General features: G+C 40.1%; 1 protein-coding gene across 1 annotated transcript in view; it reads right to left on the bottom strand.

Moving 5' to 3' along the window:
• Window positions 1-13711, bottom strand: part of SPON1 (spondin 1) — a 204437-nt gene extending 190726 nt beyond the window's left edge. The window contains exons 1-2 of the mRNA XM_069803959.1: window positions 13408-13711; window positions 6032-6138 (exon numbers count right to left, since the gene is read on the bottom strand). Of these exons, the coding sequence (XP_069660060.1) occupies window positions 6032-6138; window positions 13408-13630 (330 nt within the window). The 5' untranslated portion in view covers window positions 13631-13711. The remainder of the gene's footprint in view (window positions 1-6031; window positions 6139-13407) is intronic.
• Between the last annotated feature and the right edge of the window lie 9245 nt (window positions 13712-22956).

The following is a 22956-nucleotide window of genomic DNA, read 5'->3' on the forward strand; positions in this document are numbered from 1 at the left end:
AGGACAATCAATTCCACTCTGCAGGAAAAGTGAATTAGAGCTTGTTTTACCATTATAAAATCATTTCTTTTTTCTGTCTAGAATAATATATGCAATGATTCTCACAGAAAGAAAATTCAGGAATACTCTTGCAAATGCAAAAGACCAGGAGACTTAAATTTTACAGACTCAGAATTTATCTCTACCTTCTCAGCCTCCAAATCATATACTTGGCATATTCTGATTCTTTCATATTTAACATACTCCTGTAATGTTAAATTTGGATGTTGAGCTTTGGATCGTGAATTTAATGTTTGTGTACAGCTATTTCACATTGATTTATCTCCTGCTGATAGAAGAACTGCTGATCAATACTTCAGGAAGAGAATTTTCATTTAGGGGTTTGGATGCAATTGCATTCCCCCCCTTTTGAGGGGTACAGCATCTGTCTCTCTTTGAAACCAACCTAGACAGCTTTGTATTCTTTTCCATTTGATAAATGGAAAGTAGGCATACAACGACATAGCCACATAATTACTAGGTTTAAAGGCAAAAGTAAACAGTGTCCATTCTTTCTCCCCCACCCCCCTCACATCACATGTCACTTGAAGTTTATGTTTCCTACTTGTAATGTCTGAGCCCTCTTTCACGAAAACCCTGAAGAATTTTTTAAATTTGAAAGTTTAATTAGATAGAAACATTGTTTTCATTTACTAGTGTGAGGCAGCTTTACTAAGAAACCTAAACTGTGTTGTTTCACTATGAAGTGGAAATTCATCCTCCTTGATTTGCAAATCATTGTTGATTTTGAACATTTCACATCAAATCAGAATAAAAATACATTACTTCCATATGCTAATAAGCAGTAAGATGACAGACTCAGTTTCAGTGATAAGATGCTTGGAAAGGGAATGTAGAGAATGCAAACATGAGCAAAATACTTCAAAGTTCTGCACACTTGTTAAAAAAAACTACATCATTTCATACGTCTCAGAATAAGCCATTTATTAAGTAGCCTGATGTGCTTATATTAGGAGACAAGGTTAAAAAAACATGCAAGTTGAGTGCAACATCAAGATTACATAAGCACAGCTTAATTTTTATATTAAAAAGCTTAATAAATAATTGTAGTCATTAATTTTTTAAAAACTATAAACAAACTGCTTATAAATACAAGGACTAATAAATCATGAGACATGGCTAAAAGCCTTTTAAGACTGCTTCTTTCAAAATGCAGTATATCAGCTGCTTAAAAAGATGTAAGATTCCTATAAAATGCTGGAACAGACCAATTGAGCAACTGCTTTTCTAAGAGCTTGTAAAAATACCTTTTAATCTAAAAGCTTTGGTAAACACATCAGTCAGCTAAACAGCATCAAAAGAACTGGTCATCAGTCAGCGTGTCTTCAAAAACAAAGGCAATGGTTGGGGCTATTCTTTCAGAATAAACCTAGAGAAGAAGGGCTTAGAATAAAGGACCACTTACCTTACTTAGCTCACTACTACTCCAATTTTCCTTAAATGTTTTCTTCTTCAGCACATGTCCCTAGCTTTTATAAATGCTATACTTATAATGAAACCTTCACTCTTGCTACTGCCGTCCCTGCTTATGTTCTTACATTGGCTTTGCACTAGTGGGTCATTAAATTCAGTGACCTAAACTGAGAGTGTCTTGATTCACTCTAGAGCAAAGAAAGTCAAAAAGACACCTCCAGGAACACTACTATGATGAATGCATTTAACACTAAACTATCACAAAAATAGTGGACATAAGAATCTAACAGCTGATTATGCCAAAACAATACAGAGAAGTGTCTAATTTTGAGTCTTTACAACTCATTTTATCACTGTGCATGAGAAAAGCAGGTCACATTTGCACACAATATACTATATTGACTGTTTAGTTGTGAAGCATATAGTTATAAAGTCCACAAATAACACCAATTTTTGGAGGAATGGTGAGCACTTTGAAAGATAGGATTGTAGTTCAGAAATTTCTTGATAAATTGAATAAAGCTCTACACTTAGAGGAAACAAAGTGCACAGACAGAAAATGAGGAATCACAATGTAGGCAGCAGTACATGCAGGAAAGGATTTAGGACTTTATCATGGACCTCCTCTACAATGCTGAGATGTTCCTGCAGTAAAGGCAAGTTGCATACACTTAGAGGATTCTGCATGAAGACAAGGGAAGCAATTAGGATACTCCAAAGGATTATTGCATCTAAATTCCATATGCTTTTATGCTGAGGGTCCAGATTGACTATTGTGTATAACTCTGAGGAATATAAATAAGACTGAACTCTCAATTTGACTGCAGAAATAGCAAAATTGAAAAAAAAGATGCCCTACAATGAAAATATGAGAATTTTAATAAAAAACAGGTGGAGAGCGTGTGGAACTGAAGAGAGAATAAGGGAAACTTCAGAATAACTGTCTCTTAAGATATTGAGAAAATTCTTAATTTAAGAAGATAATCTGATAAGACAGCAATTTAACCACTATTAGTGAAGACTCAGTTTTGATGTTAGTAAAAGCTCTATAAAGTTTTCCTTATATTTTCTATAAAATGTAATATATTGAAGTGTTTGAACAGGCCACTTGGAGAGATTAATTTTTTGCTGTTGTTGAATACTTCTTCAGAACAGATTCAGAAAAAATGCACTAAGAATCTTCTTGGAATAGATATTCTTCCTCAGAGAATGAGGAAGATAGATGAGGTTCAGCACTAAATTTCTATTATTCTACATTATTTACCAGACTAAATCTATTACATTGCAGACATATGTTGATTAAAATGGCCTGTATAGATACTGTTCTAGAGTCAATCAGTGCTTGATTGTTGCCCTCGAGTATAATTTGCCTTCCAACAATTTGCAGACTGTTGCTAAACATTACAAAAGAGAAAGATCAGCAGTCTGCATGACAACAGTTGGGAATGGCTTGTGTAAAGAGGCCAATGGGACATGATATCCAAAGCTTTCAGAGAGCCGCACTGCACCCCCGAGTTGTACAATTACCACTGGCATAAGTAAGAGCTGTATTATTATATCCCCAAACTTCTATGACTGAATTTGGCATCTTTAATTCCCCAACCATATTTAATTTAGCTATTTAACATATGTTTGCGTGTTTGTGGGAGACAATGCGATTTGTTTATTTTAAAGCCAAACTGTGCCCTGGGTGTGCTACAAGGACAAAGAAAAAGAAGTTTGGCTGCATTAAATAAACAAACAACAGTAAAATCAGATTTAAAAGTCTCAATTTTCTCAGAGGAATTTAGAATGGTGGAGTCCAAACTACACTTCTCAAAGTCTCTACTCCATGGCAAGTACAAAGGTAACCAAAAAAAGTACAGCAAAACAATACCTGTCCGACCAAGAATTTTAACAGCTGTGCTATTTATAGGATCAAGACCCTGCAGCTTAATGATTAATGAAGATTGACCGTACCTGCTGACTTGCAGAGTCAGGCAAGAGTAAATGAGCCATGAGGAGGTTGTAAAAGAGCAAAGCCCCTGCAGGGCCAACTCCTGGCAGCTACTTACTGCACGTTCATCCTTTGCAACGGGCTGCAGCACTCAACCTGCTGCAGCATGACCGTGACCACCGAAAACAATGTTTTTCCAGCCTCAGTTACCATGTCTGAGATATTAGACCTTATTTAACACCTTGCTACTGTAGCACATGCCCCTTTACAGTACTTTGAGGCATTACACCTGTTGATCAGTTTAACACTCGATAGCTGTGCAAAACAGAAGGCACAGCCCCAATGGGATCTTGACCTGAGTACAGAGCGTGGGTTCTGGTTTTCCCCATGAAAGATATTGCAACCCACACCTCATGATTTGAAAGTGCCGCTCACAGGCTTGAAAAAATGGTGTTTTACAGTCTCTGAGGCATGGGGGGAAACACGTGTCTTATTTGGTCAACTTTAATTTCTTTCTATCCTGGTCATACTGCAAAGTCTTGCTAATATGAATGAAGCACTTTGCTTCAGGCAGTGCATTCATGTGCTTTGTTTTGACTATTATTTGAACAAGTATATGTGTCTCCTCATGGGGGCAGAGGCTTATGTCAGTAGACCAGAAGCATTTAGTCTCTTGCCACTATTAAGGAATTTTCACTGAGTTCTGTTCTACTAGGTAATTCACGGAATAACATATTCTCCATGTGAGCACAGGAAATACGTAACTGCAAGGGACATGGAAGTTACTGTACACACAGTTTTTTCTTACTCTGCACAGCTGTTTAGACACCATTAGGATTTTGACATTATAATAAAAACACAGTGCAAACCCTTGAACTAAACATCTTTTTTCCTCTTCTAGTTACTAGCACCTAGGAATGATACAAGAGACATTGGTCTTTATCACTGTAAGCATTCATTGGATACAGATTTAAGATTCTTATTTAAGTATCAACACAGGCAGAACTGGCAGGCACTATCCAAATGAACTTCAGTTAATTGTGCTAATGTGGGATGACCACAGTGAGTACTGCTTGTGCCACAGAAATACAAGTTTAGTTATGCATAGAATTTGAAACTCTCATCTGCCAATTAGAATACTGATTTTAGATTGCAATCCATAAAATAAAGCTAATTAAACAATCTTCCCTCCACTGAGATCCATTGGGCTTTTTTTTTTTTTTTAATCTATATAGAATTTCCATTTGCATCCCACTCTGCTGACTTCAAAATTCCTCTGTACTTCAGCAAAGCTTAGTGAGTTTCTCACTACATTATGAGCTAGACATACGCCCGGCCATAAAGGCAAAACTCAGGTCAAATCTTTCCCATTAGCCACAACTATAGAGACATTAACAGCTGAAATACAGAAATGAACATTAACAAGTCTCTTTTAAAATAGATGAAGCACTGCTGTTTCTACTTCTTAACAGTAGCTGATGCTTCAATGCTAGCTTATTCTTAAAAAAAAAACCAACCTATCCATATTAAACAGATTTCTCCCAAATAATATTAGGAGATTGTTTAATTTTAAGGAAGATAGAGTTATTCCAACATCAAATAAATTCTTTGTTACTCTAGATCTTTTTCCAAAGTGTACGAAAATCAGAAAGAGGCCTCTAGGCAAACTCAACAGGAAAAGAGGGCAAATACGTATTGAGTTTGCACATCATATTTGCTATATACAAAAACCGGAAGATGCTTCAGGAAGAGATGCTAGGATTAAGTTGATTTCTGTCTCCTTGTAGATCACCAAAATTAGAACTTTTGAGTATTTCCCTTGAAAACACAGAAATGCTTCTTTGACGCAAGTGAAATCTTCTATCTATAGATCATTATTAAAATTAGTATTGATATTATTAACCATCCTATAAATTATAAATCAATATCATTCAACAATATTTCTAAGTTTGGAAAGTCAAATAGCAATCAATACCCCATCTGAGTATCAACAAACCTACATAATTTCTACCTACTTTCATAAATATGATGTGTATTCTCAATTTCCAGAATTCCTTTCATGCAATGTGATCTTGAAATAGCTGGAAATACTATTTTGTGAATCATTGCTCTGGATTCTGATCCTTTTAATAATGATAAACAACATTTCACCCCACTGAATGTGTTCGTTAAGTACTACTGAGCATCAATAAAACAGCAGAATCTATTTTATGACTGATAAAACAGTCATTACAGCTGTGGCAAACACTTCTCAGTCATAATCTACATCTGAATGGACAAAAATATCTAGGCAAAAAAATACAAAATGTGAATAAAACAATTTTGATATTCACTTTGGATAACAAATTCAGGTGTTCTAGACTCTAGTTCAAATAATTGATGCTCATGTTTAACTGTAAGAATGTGGGAAGGCGAGCTGAAGTCATCGTACAAAAGCCTTAACCTCTTGAAGAGGTTGCTTGGAATATAAAATACACTATGTCGCTCTCGTGTCAACATCCACAAATATTTATGCTTACTTAAACATAGTCTTCATTCTGCTGTGCATATAAAATCTCCCTTTGAGCCAAGCATACAGCAAGGAAGACTCCTAGAGGTACAGGTCAGGGAAAGTTCTCTCACCTGAAAAGTTCCTGCATGGTCTTCTTCTTTGTCACCTTCTTTTCCTTCCTTGAGAGCGATCAGTGTGAATCCTCGAAAGTAAGCAGGAGTGGCAGCAGAAAGTGTCACTGAGTTATAAAGAACAGAAATAACGAAAACATAATATTAATTGTGAAATCAGCCACTTGCGTATCATTTCACAGTTCAACCTGAACGGTGTGTGTTTTAAGTTGGTATTAACAAAAACTAGAACACTAATAACATGGAGCAGAGCCAGCCAGAATACAAAAATATTCAGTCCAAGTTTCCGCATAAACTGAAAAACACTGGCATGATGTGAAATACCAACCCCCCCTCCTTTTTTTTTTTTTTTTTTTTTTTTTAAGAACAGAGATTGCTAATCTGCTCAGATCTACAGAAGGGATATTTTGGTGGTGGTAGTTTGGGGGTGGGGACACACGTACTTGGGGTTTTTTTTCCCTTGGGTTTTTTTGTGTGTTGTTGGGGGGGGGGGTGTTGTTGTTGTTGCTGTAGTTTTGTTTGGTTGGTTGTTGTTTTTTTAAATGTTAGGGAACATCCCCTAAATATTTGGCTTTGGCTTTTCTTCTGCTCTGAGCATAGACAAGCATCTAAGCATTTTAGTACACCGAAAGTTTCTTTAACTGTAAAGCAAGATAACCTTATTGCCTGCTCCAGCTCAGCGACACTCAACACAGTACTCCATCTGGAGATGGTGGCTCTAAAAGTATCCTTCCTCTCCCTTAACCTCAGTGTAGAACAGGACACAAAGTTAAACTCACAACTAAAGCTGACCTCTAAAGATTGTGCTGCCAGCTCTGATTGCCAAAGCATTCTACGCATCAGCAAAACACCCTTCTTCACACACCAGTCCTGACCAGGACGGCGTCATCGGATCCACCAGCAGAGAACAAATAACATAATGCTGACTAATCTGATTTTACCATGCTCAGCATCAGGATTACATCCCTCATTTTCTGCTAGCACAAGATACCTTTGCGTGATTTTTCCATTTGCCACCATCAGTACCTAAGCACCACTCAGCAACACGCGAGTTACGTCAGCTCTGGCTCTTCTGAACGCTATCAGAAAGATAGAATGAGGCAGAGCTTTGAGGCGGGACTTTCAGGGGAGCATTAAAATTACTGAGCCCTTTTCAACACCTTATAGGAATCCTTTTCTGAAACAGAGGTAAATTTTAGGGAAAAAATAATTTTGAATGAAAGTAAGAGAGACAGAAAACTGGATTACTAATAGTTTTAAGTAGCTTTTACTTTAAGCATAATGTGGGCAGCATTGCTTGTAGTACACTATTGTCACACTCTCAAACCCTAACTGGCACAATAAAAACTGAAGACCACCCAGAGTTTTCATGAGCAAACTGCAGCTACCAATGCTGCTTCATAGAAGAGTATTCACAGGAGACTCCCTCTCACACAAATAGGCCGTGAGGGGTTGAATCACATTACTAAAAATGACAGAATGCCCTTAAAAGATACGGATTTCAAAATATGCCCAGAGTTCATTTGGAACATATGGAGAGCTCTTTGATCTAGAAATTCAGTAACAGAAAAATATAAAATAGGCTATTTAAAAATTTCTAGCATTATGCAGCTGCATTTGGGTCTAAAACCCATGGTACTTGTAAGAATACATAACTTTTCTAACTATATGTGAAAAAAGGAGGATTGGAGAGGTACACAAAAAGGTTAAAAATTGAAATTATACTACCTTGTTTAGACCTGTACACCTGCAAACACCCGTACAAATGTAGAGTAGTGATGGACATAACAGCAAGTCCCCCAACCCTCAAGATTTTCAGCATGCTTTTCATTCCATGGAACCTTATTGTGAGGTTAAACCTCATCATTTTCGGGGAAAGAAACTCTCACATTTTATACAGAATCATAGAATTGTTTAGGTTGCACAAAACCTTTAAGATCATCGAGTCCAACCATCAACCATGCCCACTAAACCATGTCTTGAAGTGCCTTCTTGGCCACCTGGGCACACTGCCGGCTCATATTCAGCCGGCTGTTGACCAGCACCCCCAGGTCTTTCTCTGCCGGGCAGCTTTCCAGCCACTCTTCCCCAAGCCTGTAGTGCTGCATGGGGTTGTTGTGACCCAAGTGCAGGGCCTGGCGCTTGGCCTTGCTGAACCCCATAAAATTGGCCTCAGCCTGTCCAGATCCCTCTGCAGACCCTTCCTACCCTCCAGCAGATCAACCCTCCCTCCCAACTTGGTGTCATCTGCGAACTTGCTGACGCACTCAATCCCCTCAATCATCCAGATTCATTGATATAGATATTAAACGGAACTGACCCCAATACCGAGCCCTGGGGAACACCACTTGTGTATACAGGAACTAAGTAGCAGCATAATAGCATTGCAATTTCTGACCACATTTATAAGTATTGCTCCAATTCATTAATTTATTATCTGCCCAATAATTAGTATTATTAGTCCAATTTTGCAAACTCTTGCAGCTCTAGCTAAATGAAAATCCGCAGCCAGTCTCTCACAGTTACAGTAACTGGGAACAACACACTGCTGAACTCAACAAGGATGAACACATTACACTTGCTTGAACACTGGTTCTTAGAAACTAATTGCCGTAAAGGTCTTTTACATGGAACAATTTTTTCCATATATTACATGTAATTCAAAACTCTGAATCAGTATGAGTAAAAGGTTACACCAGAAATACTTAAATACTTATGCAAGCAAACAGAGAATCCAGCTGTGAATTGACTCAACAGTTTTCATCATTTTCCTCACAGATTTACAGATCAAACCAAACAGTTTTCAAAATTCTAAACAAACACCTACCTATAAAATAAAGGACATCTGAAATGCTACAAAAGCCATTGGGGGGGGAGGGGGGAAAAGAGGTAATTCCAAAGCCTGACTCATAGTTTTTGAATGCCTGGGGTTAGCAGTACTCATGCTGTGGTTGCGCAGTCATTTTAACCCAGAATAAATCCATGTTTCCTCCAACAGGAGTGATCCCGCCCTCCCCCCCCAGCACTTGCTCACACAGCAGCCGCGTCCACGCAGCTGTGCTGCCGGCTGACCTAGGGAACATATCCAGCCGGAAAGTAAAACGACCCCAAAAACCCCTAACCCGGGAGTTCAGCTGGGTGCAGCCCCAGGAGCGCTTCTGCCAGCGGTGGGGACGCCCCAAGACGAGCGAGGAGCCGGGAGGGCGACGGCCCGCAGGAGCAGAGTGGACTCGTGTGGAATTTGAGTGTCCGTGCAACCTCAGTTTAAGGCTACCAAGATGAACGTGTGCTTTGGTCACCCCTGAGCTAGGCCAGCGCAAACGTTAACACCTGAGCTGAAAAGATTTCTGTCAGTTCTCTGAACTCTCCAGTGTGCTAAGGGAACATAGCAGTGCAAGGCTTTATGTGAAGCACTCCTAAACACAGAGAGCCTTGTTATGGTGACGGTTCTGTAGTCACTGGCTCTGAACTGATTGTTTCAGCACAGAAGGAGGCTTGCGTTGCACAGGCAGCAGTGGGAAGCTGTCAGACTACATCTGGTTTTCACCAGAGATAGCGGCTCCTGGTTGCATAAGAGTTGAGAGTTCTCCTTCTTGGGCTAAACTCTGCCATTTTAAAGAACAGCTGAGCATTGCTCACACTGCGTTCACGTTAATTAACATTCATTGAACAATATGAACTTCCTGTAAAGATCAGTTAAATCTCAGTGCAAGCCTCAAAGTTAAAGGTTTTGCTTTAAAGGGAAGATTACATATCAACAGTTACTTTTGTCTGTTTCCATCCCCTCCAGCAAATCTCTAATTACCTAAGTTGCACTTTGGCACACACCTTCAATGAACTCCTCTTTCCCCAGTGTCCCCAGCTAAAGGTGGGGTGATCAAAGCAATTGCTCCTTTGGTTTCAGGCAGGAAATCTGAGTTTCCACATCCTACACTACAGCACATCCTGTGTTGTACATCGCACAAGTACCAGCAAATACACTTTTAATATCTACTTCTATCCACAATTTATGAAACTTGAAAATCGCTAAAACATTTACAGAATAAGGGTTTGTTTGTAAAGTACAGAAAAGAGTGTTTGCATGTTGGGAGGAAGAAAGAAATGGAAAGAAAAGATTCAACACTCCTTAGGAGATAGGTCCCCAGACCAATGCAAGGGAGGGTATAACATTAAATGAGCTTTTCCTTGAAAACTGAGAAGGTGAACAGACCCGCAATTCCATTAAAAACGGAAACAGCATTCACACAGAAAGTATATCTAAGGACTATGCTAGTCAAATAGTCAAATCTTCCTTTTCTTCATCAGCGTAACAATTTCATATTATGGAAGAAACTATGTCCATTGCATGGCAGCATGCAAAATGGACATACTACTGCCTTTTCTCTAGAAGTAGTTTCATTTATATTTTTAATACGATGAAACTTACCTTATTTTTCATGCAATCATTAATCTAACTCTACAGATCAATAAAGCTAGGACTGAGTACTTTCAAGGATCATTACCCCATAACACCATCTAAACTTAAGGCTCATTTGGGCCCTTTGAATGCAATGGAAACTTTGACCTTCAGCGGAAGCATGAGCAGCTACATCAAAGTCTAAGTTTACCAGCGGGTAGGAGAGGACCTTGATCCCAGGATGGTGTGCCCACAAACCTGGTACTATGGGAAAACCTGCCCACCACATGCATTTGGCTGCCTGCTCCACAAGGGGAGAGGCAACAGTATGGCAGCCTCAGAGACCAGGCAGATGAAGGCCACTTGCAGGCTACAGCATCAGAAGTCCCAAATAAGATGTTAGAAATCAGCCATGTCACCTCCCCCGTGGGACACCACGAAGCCCATAGCCATTGTTACTTTGTTAGACATGAGAGAGGGAAGGAGGATGGCTCCTCAGCCCTGCTGCTACTTCTTTTTTAATTATCTGAGGCAGGAGAATGTGTCCTTATTTACTGCTACCAGTGTTTGCAGACCAGAGGAGGTGCATACCCATTCAAATAAGTTATTCAGTGCTCAAGGCCATTTTCCTCTATCACAGCTCCAGAGAGGTGGAAAACCAAGGCTTCCATACACACAGATCCACCCAGGATTTCCCCTTAGGGCAAATAGATTCTGGCTGGTCTAAAGGTGAGTAACTGCAGGAAAGCCATAAAAATTTTCCCAAAGACAAATGGCAGCTGTGAACTGCGGTCTTCTGATTCCCACACTGCAAGAGTGCTGCAATGTTTCCTCCAGGCATTGCAGCTTGAGGGTCTTACATGTGTCACATCAACCATCAATCAAGAGAGTCACAAACATAAATGGATGCCTCTATCCTGTCAATTTGGTGGAGTACAGCATTTGCATGTACAGTTAATTCCTGTATTATCCACCTTGCATAAATACTAGTTTATTCCAGGAGCCCGCTAGGGAACATGCCAAGGCTCCAGATTGCATTAAATCAAGCAGGGGCCATGGAAACAGGCACATTTGGCTCCAACACAATGGAGGTTGTGCAAGTCTTCTGTGGTGTTGTACATCTAGTAATTTACAGATAAAAAAACCCCACAGACCTGCAATAATCCCACACTTTTTTATCATTGGTTGGATTTTCTACCCTTTATATAAAACAGTAATAAAGTTCCAGTTGTACTACAGAAATGCCTTTGAAAATGAGCTCTTAAAACTTTCTGTAATGCTGTTAGCTTTAACTATTGCCATAGATTATGTTACGGTAACATTTACTTATGCTCTTCCAGTCATTCAGAAAGTGCCCTTAAAGGACTATCTAGGTAAGCTTATGTGCCACTTGAATACTTCAATCTTAAATACTGAAAACTTGGGCACATACTTGTGGTCTACATTCTAACTTTTTACTATCAGCTGTAATTTTCTCATTTCCAAGGAGCTACAATATACTAATGTGATTTTATTAATTGAGTTCCTAATGCCAAGACCTAATATCTCCAGAAAATTAGTTCTGCTAATTCATCTGGGAGTTTCTTTTCCCCTGCATTTCCATGCAATAGAAACTTCTTTGGTAGATGACTGAAAATATCCAATAATGGTTTTACAGAAGCAAATTCCAAAACTTTTTAAGAAGATTCACATTTGTCACTGTCAAAGAACTTGACACATCTCTATCCTGCTTACTAGATGTATCAAACTGACACGCAACATGAAATCTTTCAGACTCAAGGTAGTAATCCTAATGTCTGGAACAGTTAACCAATTTGCAGGAAACATGCATTTCCTCACACCAAATTAAAATCAATCGATTCTTGAGAAAAAAAATCTAGCAAAAATCATGCAAAAAAAATCATCACAGGCTGATGTTCAAAACAGGGTAATCACAGCTGCAGATGTATTTTTCAACCTTGAAGAGAACATGACTATTATGCTATGTGCACGTTTTTTTCTCCCTATCTATACTAAGATTCCCATGTTCATGCAATGGGAAAGCATTGCTCTTTACACCGAATCTAAGGAAGATCGGGAGCAACGCTTAGACGAAACTCTCAAAATTTGTTTTCCAAAGTGATGCCTATGAAGTACCTTAGTTATGGTACCTAAAAATGTCCAAATTCTTTTCAAAGTGCTTTTACAATGCAAAGTGAACAGCATACTCCACGAAGGTTTGTTTCCAAAGGCAAGGAAAAGTGACCAAAACCTGCCTTTGACTATAAATCAGAAAAATACACTGAAGTGTGCTCTGGAGGTTAATTTCAAGGATTGTACGTGAAACGCTCAGCGAGGAACGAATGCCTCCATCTCTTAGTTACAGTGGTCATTGGCACCGTCTCTGCCTCTTTCCTGTTTGAACCATCTGTTCATTTCCCCAGAAAAAAACGGGGGGTGGGATAAACATAAGTGGAAAATGTGGGAAGTTGGCAGCGTGCTGCATCACTGTTTGCCCATATGCTAACTCATTATATTAACATTCATATTTCAGGGCAAGAACAATTAGCTCCGAGTTTCCTCTCCTTCCTGCTGAATGTTAAAGCTTCTCCCGTTCACTGGGTTACATTTAAAGGGATAGGAAGAAATCCTGTAGAAGTAGGTAAACGGGAGAAGAGCGTGCGTTTTGTATCGCATCAACTTGTGATCTTGTGCTAGGGCTGAGCCGGCAGAGAGGATTCATAAAAGAAAGGAAATTCCTCTTAACACTGAGTGAATGTTTGGGAGTAAAGCGATACTGTGAAATCCAACTCCCTCTCGCTTGTCATGAAAGCATCCCCAATAAAGTAATGCGTGGGAGTATATTACCCCGTCTTAACCCACACAGTCACACACACGCCAAAAGGGATCCAGAGATGACAGGCAGAGACACGTTCTAGTTTCAGAGGCACTTGTCCCGACCATTATCGTTAGCATGGGAAGTAGAGGATGGCCAACTTACCCCGGTAACTGTTTCCAGGCTTGTAAAATTCGGGATCGCCCTCCACCCTGAGGCTAAATTCATTGTACCCTTCCCTCCTGGTGCCTTGGGCTCGCAGGATCCGACTGCAATATCCCTCGGATTTCGCGGCTTTCTCCAAGGTTTCGTCAGAAAACCCCTTGGCCACCAAGGGGAAAGTCAACGCCAGAAGCCGCAGGGCTAGAGGCTGCAGATGCGCTCCCATCCTCGGAGCTCCGCACAACTTTTTCGCGGCGGGGCGGCGGCGGTGCCTGGGAGCCCGGCGGCGGCAACGGCGGGGGGCAGCGGGCGGGCAGCGCGGGCAGCGCGGCCCCGGGCAGGGCGGCCTCGGTCAGCCCCGGCCGGCAGCGGCCCCCAGCATGAGGCTGCCAGGTCGGAGGGACCGGCTCAGCCGCTGCCGGGGAGAGGGAGGGGAAAAGCAGGGAGGGGGCAGAGAGGGAGGGGAGGGGAGAGAGAGGGAGGGAGGGAGGGAAAGGGAGGGAGGGAGGGAAGTCTGATCTTGCCCAGAGCCCGAAGTGAAGTGCTGTTTTGTTTCAGAGCGTGTGATTAGCAGCTCGGTAATGTTTATTTAGCCGAGCTGAATTCGCAGGGCTCGGGCAAAGAGCGGAGCACGGGGGACGCTGCTGTCGCCTAGACAGCCAGCGCAGCGGCGGGGAGAGCGGCTGCCGCTCGGGCTAAGCCCACAGACCTGAGATTAATCACCCGCATTCCTGCCAAAGTCTATAGTTACTGTAGGGATAACAAGGCTCAAAGAATTTCCCGACCCCCTTCCACTCCCCCATCTTTCTCCAGACCAGCAGACGTGGTAAACAGTATCCGCGAAATCGGCGCAGATGGACCAAGACACCGCTTGCTCTCCGCACGCTTGACAAGCGAGGAGCACGGGCTGCGGCTTCGCGGGTGGAAATATCTCGAGTACCACAGAAGAGAGATGCACAGAGGTGGATGTGCCAGAAACACGAGATTCATTTCTATGTGAACCTGCAACCGTGCATATCCGAGATGCAGGCTGTGTAAGCGTACATACAAGCACACCACGGACGCACACGACAGCCGTGAGCACAGTTCACCTAAGTGAACATGGGAGGTCTGCTCCGACACTCAGAAAAATCCAAGCAGATGCAAACAGGAGAAAGCAAAGAGAGAGCAGGTCTCATTACTTTGCCTATATACACTGAGGTGCAATGGCACTGAATGACTTCTCTAAGTTTACAGCAGTGGGGAAAAAAAGTGAACCTAGCCCCCCGGGGTCCCTAACTCCAGTGTTTTGATCCCCAAATGCTGCTCTTCTCTCCCTCCCTCCACTGCTTTGTAAGTGGAGGAGAAAGTCAGAAAGGTATGTCCTGGATCAGGACCTGAATTCTTTCAGGATGCCAGATGTACAAGAGGGCACAAAACTCTTTCTAATCACCTGCTCTGGGACAAGACTAGCAGATTGATGAACGCAACTGCATTTAAGCACAACTTCCAAGGAAGTATGGCAAACAGCAAGCAGCTTGAAACCTTCCTGGTACCTACTAAGGCATTTGCTAGTATCAGATTTGCAAATTTTTGTGTTCCAAACTTACCTTTGGAAGTTTTTTAGCAACAACCTAATGTTGTGTGCCAAATAAAGGTGTTTCTTCAAGGTGTCTGTGAGGATGCCGCACCTTTTACTTTCTGCAAGGTTACTTGGCAAAAGCTTTGCTACTGTCAGCTTGTCTATATTTTAGTCTCTAAATTACACATTTATAAAGAATGTAAACCAGCACAGCCTCAAAATACATGTTCACTAAAGTTAGCGTTAACAGCTGGTTGATATTTTAAGCTTTTATTGCAAACAAGGAGTTATTGACAATGTCCATCCATATGCTTGTGAAGACGTGGCAGTAAAGGTTTTGCAACCACACTGAACGGTATTATCCAATTCTTAAGCACACACCTGCTTAGGCACCTGCAACAGTGGCTGCGGTACCATCTACACTGCTTCTGCCAGACCACTTGGAGAGCCAGGCTGGCCGTAGAGACTTCCACTACTCAGAAAAGGGTTTGACTATGGGAGGATAAATGGTCTTTCCTGGACAAGTTGCTTTTTCTGTTCCTCTCACCCTACTGAATGAGGCAGCAAGAGGAATCCTGACTTCCCAGTGTAATCTGCCAGGTCATCTGCCTCCTCTCAATCCGCTCCCTTCACTGTTCCCCTCACATCCAACCTGCCAGTGTGAGGGCAGCTTGATCCGTTGTCATTAGGACAACAATATTCAGTCAGCTTTTGCTACTGAAGCTTTGAGTTGGCTTGGTTATGCCTGTTCTGAAGACCCATGTTCATTTAGGTAGTTAAGTGACTACTGTTCAGCATTATCATAGACTCTTGAGTATCATTTAACCACTATGTTCACCTCGTTCATTTTATGAGAACAAGGTTCACTTTATTCAGGTTTTTCAGTCAGATTTATCAATGAAGTAAAGCAAACCAACACGCAACTGAAAATGACAAGATGACTATAACCATACTGGAACAAGATGCCTGTGAATTCGTTTCATTCTCCATACTTGAGTTCTCATTTCTTTTGCTGAGATTGATTGAAAAGCAATTACCTGACTGAAGCGTTCACGGTGGGAACTACACATGCTTCTACACAATCCACCGTTGTCTGAGCCAGAATTCTGGGTTCTAACTCAACGCTCCTCTGAGGATTTCATTTCAAGTCCTCTTCACAATTTTGAGGGTTTTTTTTTTATGGTACTAAACTAATTAAAAGTTAACTAATTTATCAGCGTCTATTGAATCTTTTAACTTACAATAGATTCTACATCTCTTATTTTATCCCTGAATTGGCCTGGCCTGTTACTTCTAGTTTCTATTTTGTTTAAAACCCAAAGTGTTGGAAAGTTTCCTAGAAAGGTATAATATAGTGTGTCTTGTTAAAAGTGAATGCTTCAACTTAGCAACTGATACAGATAAATTAACTTGCACTGCCTACAGCCATGAAATAAGTAATTTGTCGTAGAGATGGTTTAGAATATGGGCAATGTCATTAAGCATGGGCATCCTCAGGGTTTTCTATTTGTTCTACTAATTAGTGTGTGTTTGCCTAAAGCATCCAGCATGATGTATCAGTCAAAGATGCATGCAAACTGATGAATCCAACCATCCATGGCAAATTTAACAGAGAAAGCTTCGTATCTTAGAGACTGCAGTGCTGCTTTTCTTTGTGTACTTGCTAGGATGAATAAAGTTGCTGTCCATGACTATTAGGCATAACAATCATTACTGGGGTAATATTGCATTTGATGGAGCTGTAATGGTTGGAGGAAACTCTCTCTCCCCTCACCCTTGCCCCCACAAAATGGGCTTTCCTGACAAACAAAAGCATTTCACAAGATCTGCGGGTCTGTCTTACTTTTTGCTTTTCTGCTAAGGAGCTCATTTTTAAATGGCATTTTAGATGACTGCACTAATTACTGCGGAATATCCCTGCGTTGACTGGAAGATATCGTAGGTGGCGTTTTAAACTTTTTCTTTCCTTCCGCTTCTATGATTTCAAACAGCTATTTGAAGTCTTAGGAATTATCTTCAAGGCAACATGTGCAATGCAATGTCTGGCTATGCAACACCTGATTTTAATGCCCCTAGCCCTCAAAGTAAACCAGTACGTCAGATAAATGTTTAAACTGATTACAAGATTATTAGACCCCTCAGAAGAGTCAGTTCAGAGAGCAGAGGCCAACAAAACTAGCCAACAGAAGAAACATCAAGGTGACAAGTGCCCTAAATGTCATGGCCATCAGGTGCTTGATAACTTTACTGGGCTGTAGGATTCACCTTCCCAAACCCAGGAGCTGGAAGCTTAAGCCCAGCTTTAATATATTATATAAATAAATACAGTAATACTAACAGGGGAATACATCTCTCAAAATGGCAACAATGATGCCTACTCTTTTATACAAGAACTGGTGATTAAAATATTCATTTAGGATGGCAGAAAGACATGGATTTCAATTCCTTGCTTGATTTGCAAGTGTTCAAATCCTTATCTTGCACTTCTCAGGAAGCTTCTAACTATGAAGCTCTAAGTCTCTGGAAGCACCCTCAGCCCTTCATGGAAATGTCAGGCTTCTAAAACTGAGCCTAATCTCAAAAGAATAGCCAGAGAGAAAGGAAAGTGAGGGTGCTCCATCAAGTAGAATGCATTTTCTGAAGACTGAGATCTACATTGCCTTCCTCAGAAGACATCAATTGTATTGGGACCAATAGCTATACAGGGTTCAGGTGATCAACTAACATTGGAAGTTTGCAGTAAGTGCATTCCGAGTACCACTACCAAATTAAGAGACATAGGTTGAGGAAAGTCTCCAAAAGTTCTTTCCTTCATATAAATATTTAGTTGTTTATCTCAGCCAAATCAAAGCATACTGCTGTTCAGGCAAAGGAAGCATTCATCAGATGACTGGCAAATAACATTGCAAAACAATCTGCAATAAAACTTCTGGTGACTGGAAGGGTAAGCAGGGAATTTGAGGACTGCACTTTCAAATATGCCTATCCCATTTTTAGACCTTTATGTCTTATTATAGATCTAGCTATTTGCTTAATTTGCACCTCTATCTCCTTTCCCACCTCCCCAGCAGTCACAGTCAGTTTTTCTTAAACAAGATTGAAACTTTGTCTATTGATTTAGATGGAATAAGGATCCCATTGCTACTAAAATTCCCTTCTATCTACAGTAAGAATAAGGCTTTTCTAATACAGATTGGTCCATGCTGTCTTTGAAACCTGTTTAAAAAAAGATCTGGAGATATCTGTTGTCCTATTAGACAAAGGAAAGGGCTTGGGAGACACTTAAGATGATTTCTTATGACTCTGTAGCACTGTTCTCAACTTCCTTTCTCTTAGGAATCTAAGTAGTGAAGAGTAATGACAGTAAATGTTTGCAGAGGTCTGTTCACCATTTATACTACTGTCAGTCAATACAATGCATCTCCAATATTAAACTTCCAGTAGCTCAATTACATTTGCCTGTTCAGCCATGCATATCTTCAGCATATTTTTTACACTGACAATACAGAGTTTTCATTTCTAATACATTTTATAGAAATATTTGGTTCCTGACACGATGAGAATAGCATCATACATATTATTGCAGAGAAATACTGCAATGCTGAGAAGGAGAGAGAGAAGCTCTGTTGGGCTTAACTGGAGCAAAAACTGAATGAAGCTGGAAAACCATGGGACAAGATGAATGTTTGAAACAGCACAGAGGCTGCAAAAGATCTAGAAAAGTCTTACCAGCACCCTGGGTAACACAGGCAGAATGGGATTTAAACTAAAGCTGCTCTTGAATGGATCTTTCAAGATTAAATGTTGACAGAAACTCATCTTCCACACTCAGTCTATTTTGGGGAGGAGGTTTACTAAGGAAAACCCCAGGCTTCTTGGAATATTTAAACTCAGGATTCCTTCCAACACCAGAAAGTAAATATGTTCTTAAAAAAAAGTCTCTCCCTTTATCCCACACAACAACTCAAGAGCTATCTTGGGAATCCCTGAAAGCTCCCAAGAGTAGATTAAACAGAACCAGTTTCTCCAAGCCCAGCATGAGGCTTCATTTACCCCTAAGGAAATTCATTGCCGCAGACCTGGAGCACCAGCAATTTCTAGGTCACGGCTCCTCCAATTACACCTGACTGTCTCCCTCACCAGTTCCTGCCTTTAGGGACTTCCCAATTTCCATGGCAGGGGAGGAGGGAATGTGTTGTGCTTTCGCCAGCCCCCTACTGCACCTCGCCCAGGTGCCTACCACCACTGCCTTGCCTTGCCTTGGCCCCACCACCACTGTGTCCCTGGTCACCCCGGCCATAACCTTTTATCACAGAGTAGAAGTTCAGCTATAAAATAAAATAAAAAAACCCCACACCACAAAAAAAAAAACACCCTAATTAAGTTCATCTACACTCCTTCCAAACTAAACCATACAACAATAAGTCTGCAAGGGTTTGTGTTAATTTAAAACCTTAATCCCAACCCAAAATTCAGAATCTTGGTAATTTATTTAATCAATTCTCACTGATTTTACATGTTTGCTGGTTCTTTTGCATTGGCCTTGACCTCGGTGCCTCTAACTTGACCAAATATTGGTAAAATACTAATGAACAATAATCAAATGGAATTCAGCTTTTCAGCATCTTTGCTATTTAGAGTTAGCTATTCAGTGTTTTCTTATCACCATATCTTAGTTCTTGAATTGCTCAACACCTGTAGATTGCCTATTGCTTTGACTTGCTCACCTACATTTTTATTCCTCTAAGACATACAATACATGATAAAGCTCCTGTTTTTTCAGTATGTGAACTCTGAAAGTTGTAAGGAGCTTTCAAGAATAGCCAGGATAAAAATTCAGGACAAACATTAATATAAATTCAATTTTGCATACAGAAGAATCCCTTTTTTTTAACCAATTCCCAGGCTGGATGTTTTTCCAGGAAGAACGTAAAAGAATTTATGCAAAGAAAATGATTGGTTTGTATCTGGACAAATCATTTATAAAAACATTCACCAAGCTCTATAAACACCTGTTATTTATTCAGTCAATTCATCCTCTTTTTTAAAGAGCATTTTTATAGTGATATAGTAATTAAAGCTTCAATCAACTTTGATAAGAATAGGGCTTCATTACATAAATACTTGCCCAGATTACAGTAGCAATTAAATTGTAAACGTGGAAGGAAAATGCTCCTTGTGAAGTAATACATCCTATCAACACAAAAGACTCAAACCCAAGTAATACATCGTCTTCAAAGACAAAAAAAAACCCCAGCCCAAACCCTCAAACCAACAAAAAACCCCAACCAAACAGATAGACAGAGGATGAAAAATTCTTTGAGATTTCTGGCACTGACCATGAAATCAAGACAGAAGAAAACATAAATGTAAGGTGATGCCGTCGGTGAACTCCCTGATACGTTTGCAAACTATGACTCTAATTCAAGCACACTGATGCGTGCAAAACAGAATCATCTCCCAAAGCAAGCTTTTTACAACAACATCCTGCTACATGTTATTAATTTATTTTGTCCAAGTTCTCCTGTTGGATTCAGTAGCCCTTCTTCCTTTTAAAGAAAATATTTACTGTAATATGTTGGACTAATGCATCTTTTTTTCATATATCAGTAGATGGCAGATGGTTTATTTGAACCTCAGACTGTCAACCACAGCAATTCTGTAGTTTACAGATTGTTGACGCTTCCATTACAACACCCATTGTCCCCAGGAATCTTAATCAGCTACTTTTATCTTCAACCCAATGCAAATTAAATATGTGGAAGTACAGTGAATTCTAAGGGGAGTGTGTGCAGTGGTGTGTGTGTGTTCATCTGACATCAGCAATATACTACTGAGGAGAGCGCATGTCCAAGTTGAGAGTGCAGGACTAGGAAGAGACTTGCATTTCAGAATTCTTTCTGCCATTGAACAGCTGGGCTGAATCTGAGCTCACAATGTCTCTCTAGCTCAGTTCCCTATCAGACAGCAGAATATCTTTGTAAAGCACCAAGATCTACAGATAAAAAACCCCTATAACCTAAGAATAGCTAATACCTATGTATTATTACTGCATGCAATGGTTAAAGCTCTACAAGTACTAGAACATTGTTTCAAAGCAGTTTTGGGGCACTGAAAGACTTTTAGAAAGTTTTCTTTCGGTGTATTTGTGCAATTCACAGTTATGCCAAGTATTGCTAGATATTCATGTGGGTCACTAGGAATGCAGATGAAGAACAGATAGTCACTATCCACAGAAACTCTGCAGAGGGATTCTGCAGTTGGGGATATCAGAAAAAAAATCAATAGCTATCCAACAAAGTTTCTTAAATCTCAGATTCCCAGTTCAAACATTAATGGAGCTTTGGGAAATCTTTCAAAGATTTACAGATCCATTTCTTTTTCATATCAAAGGAAGTTTTGTGGCTGCGATTTAGAAAGGAACTTAAACTATCTGACAGCAAACAAGTAAAAAATACATATAGGAAAAACTTTCAAATATGTATATTCTTACACATGGGAAAACGCATATTAAAAGTTAATATTTCTTGCTTGGTAAACAGATGGAAGATCAAATAGGCAAAGGTACTATGCTAACGATGTACTTCATTGCAAGTTCTGTGGATATGTCATCTTATTTTAATTGTCATCAGCATATGAAGTTAAAACTGCAAGCTGGTAATGCAAAACAGGGTTTGTGGGAAGAGGAAATATCTTTTCCCAGACCAGCTGGTATAGCTGGGAAAAAAAAAAATGGACAAGCTCTCAAACACACCAGCCCTTCTGCAGGTCTGAAAAAGAGCTATTATACAAAGCTAAATGCATGTTCACAACAATTTCTTAGTTTAGTTAGCTACACATACATTAGACTAGCTCTGTGAAGAAAGGTAATTGGTACCTATAGAATAAAGAAAATGTTAAAGGGAAGGATGGAGGGAGGCGTCAGAGAGAAAGGAGGAGGGTGATAAGTAGGTGAAAAGACTTATTTTATAGCCTACAGAATAAACAGAAGTTAGTGTGGGAGAGGAATACTAGAGTGTGCCATAAACCGATGTCTCGCTCTACTGAGCTCCTAGGTTTTGGTGTCCCATATTGTGCTACATTTTAGTTTGCAGGCTTAACTTTGGAGAGTGTTTTGCAAGTTTATCTTGATGATAAGTACAGGGATATTAGAGACAGAGAGCATTTTCTGGTAACTGTTTGGAAATAGCAGCTGGGTGTCTCATCCTTTCTAGATCTCCCCAAAGAGCTTCACTTTGTGTAGTGGGAGAGAATGTCACTTTCTTTGAGATGCAATCCATTAGTAACTACAAGCACAATGATGGCTGGCAATTTGCCAATAAATTAGTATCTTTTTAGTATCAGTTTCACAGGTCACATCTTTTGCCTGAGCAGACAATGAAGTCTGACAGCATCCAGACTTTAGTTCTGTAAACTGACAATGATTCATTTGGAGTATATCTAGATGAATCAGAAGAATTATGAAGAGAAATTCCTGACACTGAAATATGTAGGCTTCTCTAACCCCACCCTCAAAAAGCCTAGAATCCAATACATTTATGAAATATATGTCTGACAGTCTCCCTTTTTTTTTTTTTTTTTTTAAATTAAATCACAGGAGCAGGGAAGTGGAATAGATTTCTTGAACTACCAAGTGTCCTGCCTTCTCCTGTCCAAAGGAAAAATATCACGTAATACCATGATTTTTTCGTCATTACTTTGCACTGCCAAATATGAAAATCAAGTGTAGATCACAAATGTCAAAACATAGTTTTATACCAATACCCTTATTTTCTATGTGCACAACAAACTTTTTTTAAACCTACATTATTCAATATTGCTAAAAATTACTTGCCATACTGACTGCAAGTTAACAAAGGCCTTTAAGATTAGGTGTAGCATTTTCACAGTCACACAGAGAAAAGCACCAAAATTCTTGAAACAGCTACGAAAGGCAGGCAGTGCTAGTGTTTAGGTCGATTAAATAACCTGTTCTGATGTATATCACAGTC

The sequence above is a fragment of the Haliaeetus albicilla genome, chromosome 16 (assembly GCF_947461875.1).
Source record: "Haliaeetus albicilla chromosome 16, bHalAlb1.1, whole genome shotgun sequence".
Classification (NCBI taxonomy): domain Eukaryota; kingdom Metazoa; phylum Chordata; class Aves; order Accipitriformes; family Accipitridae; genus Haliaeetus; species Haliaeetus albicilla.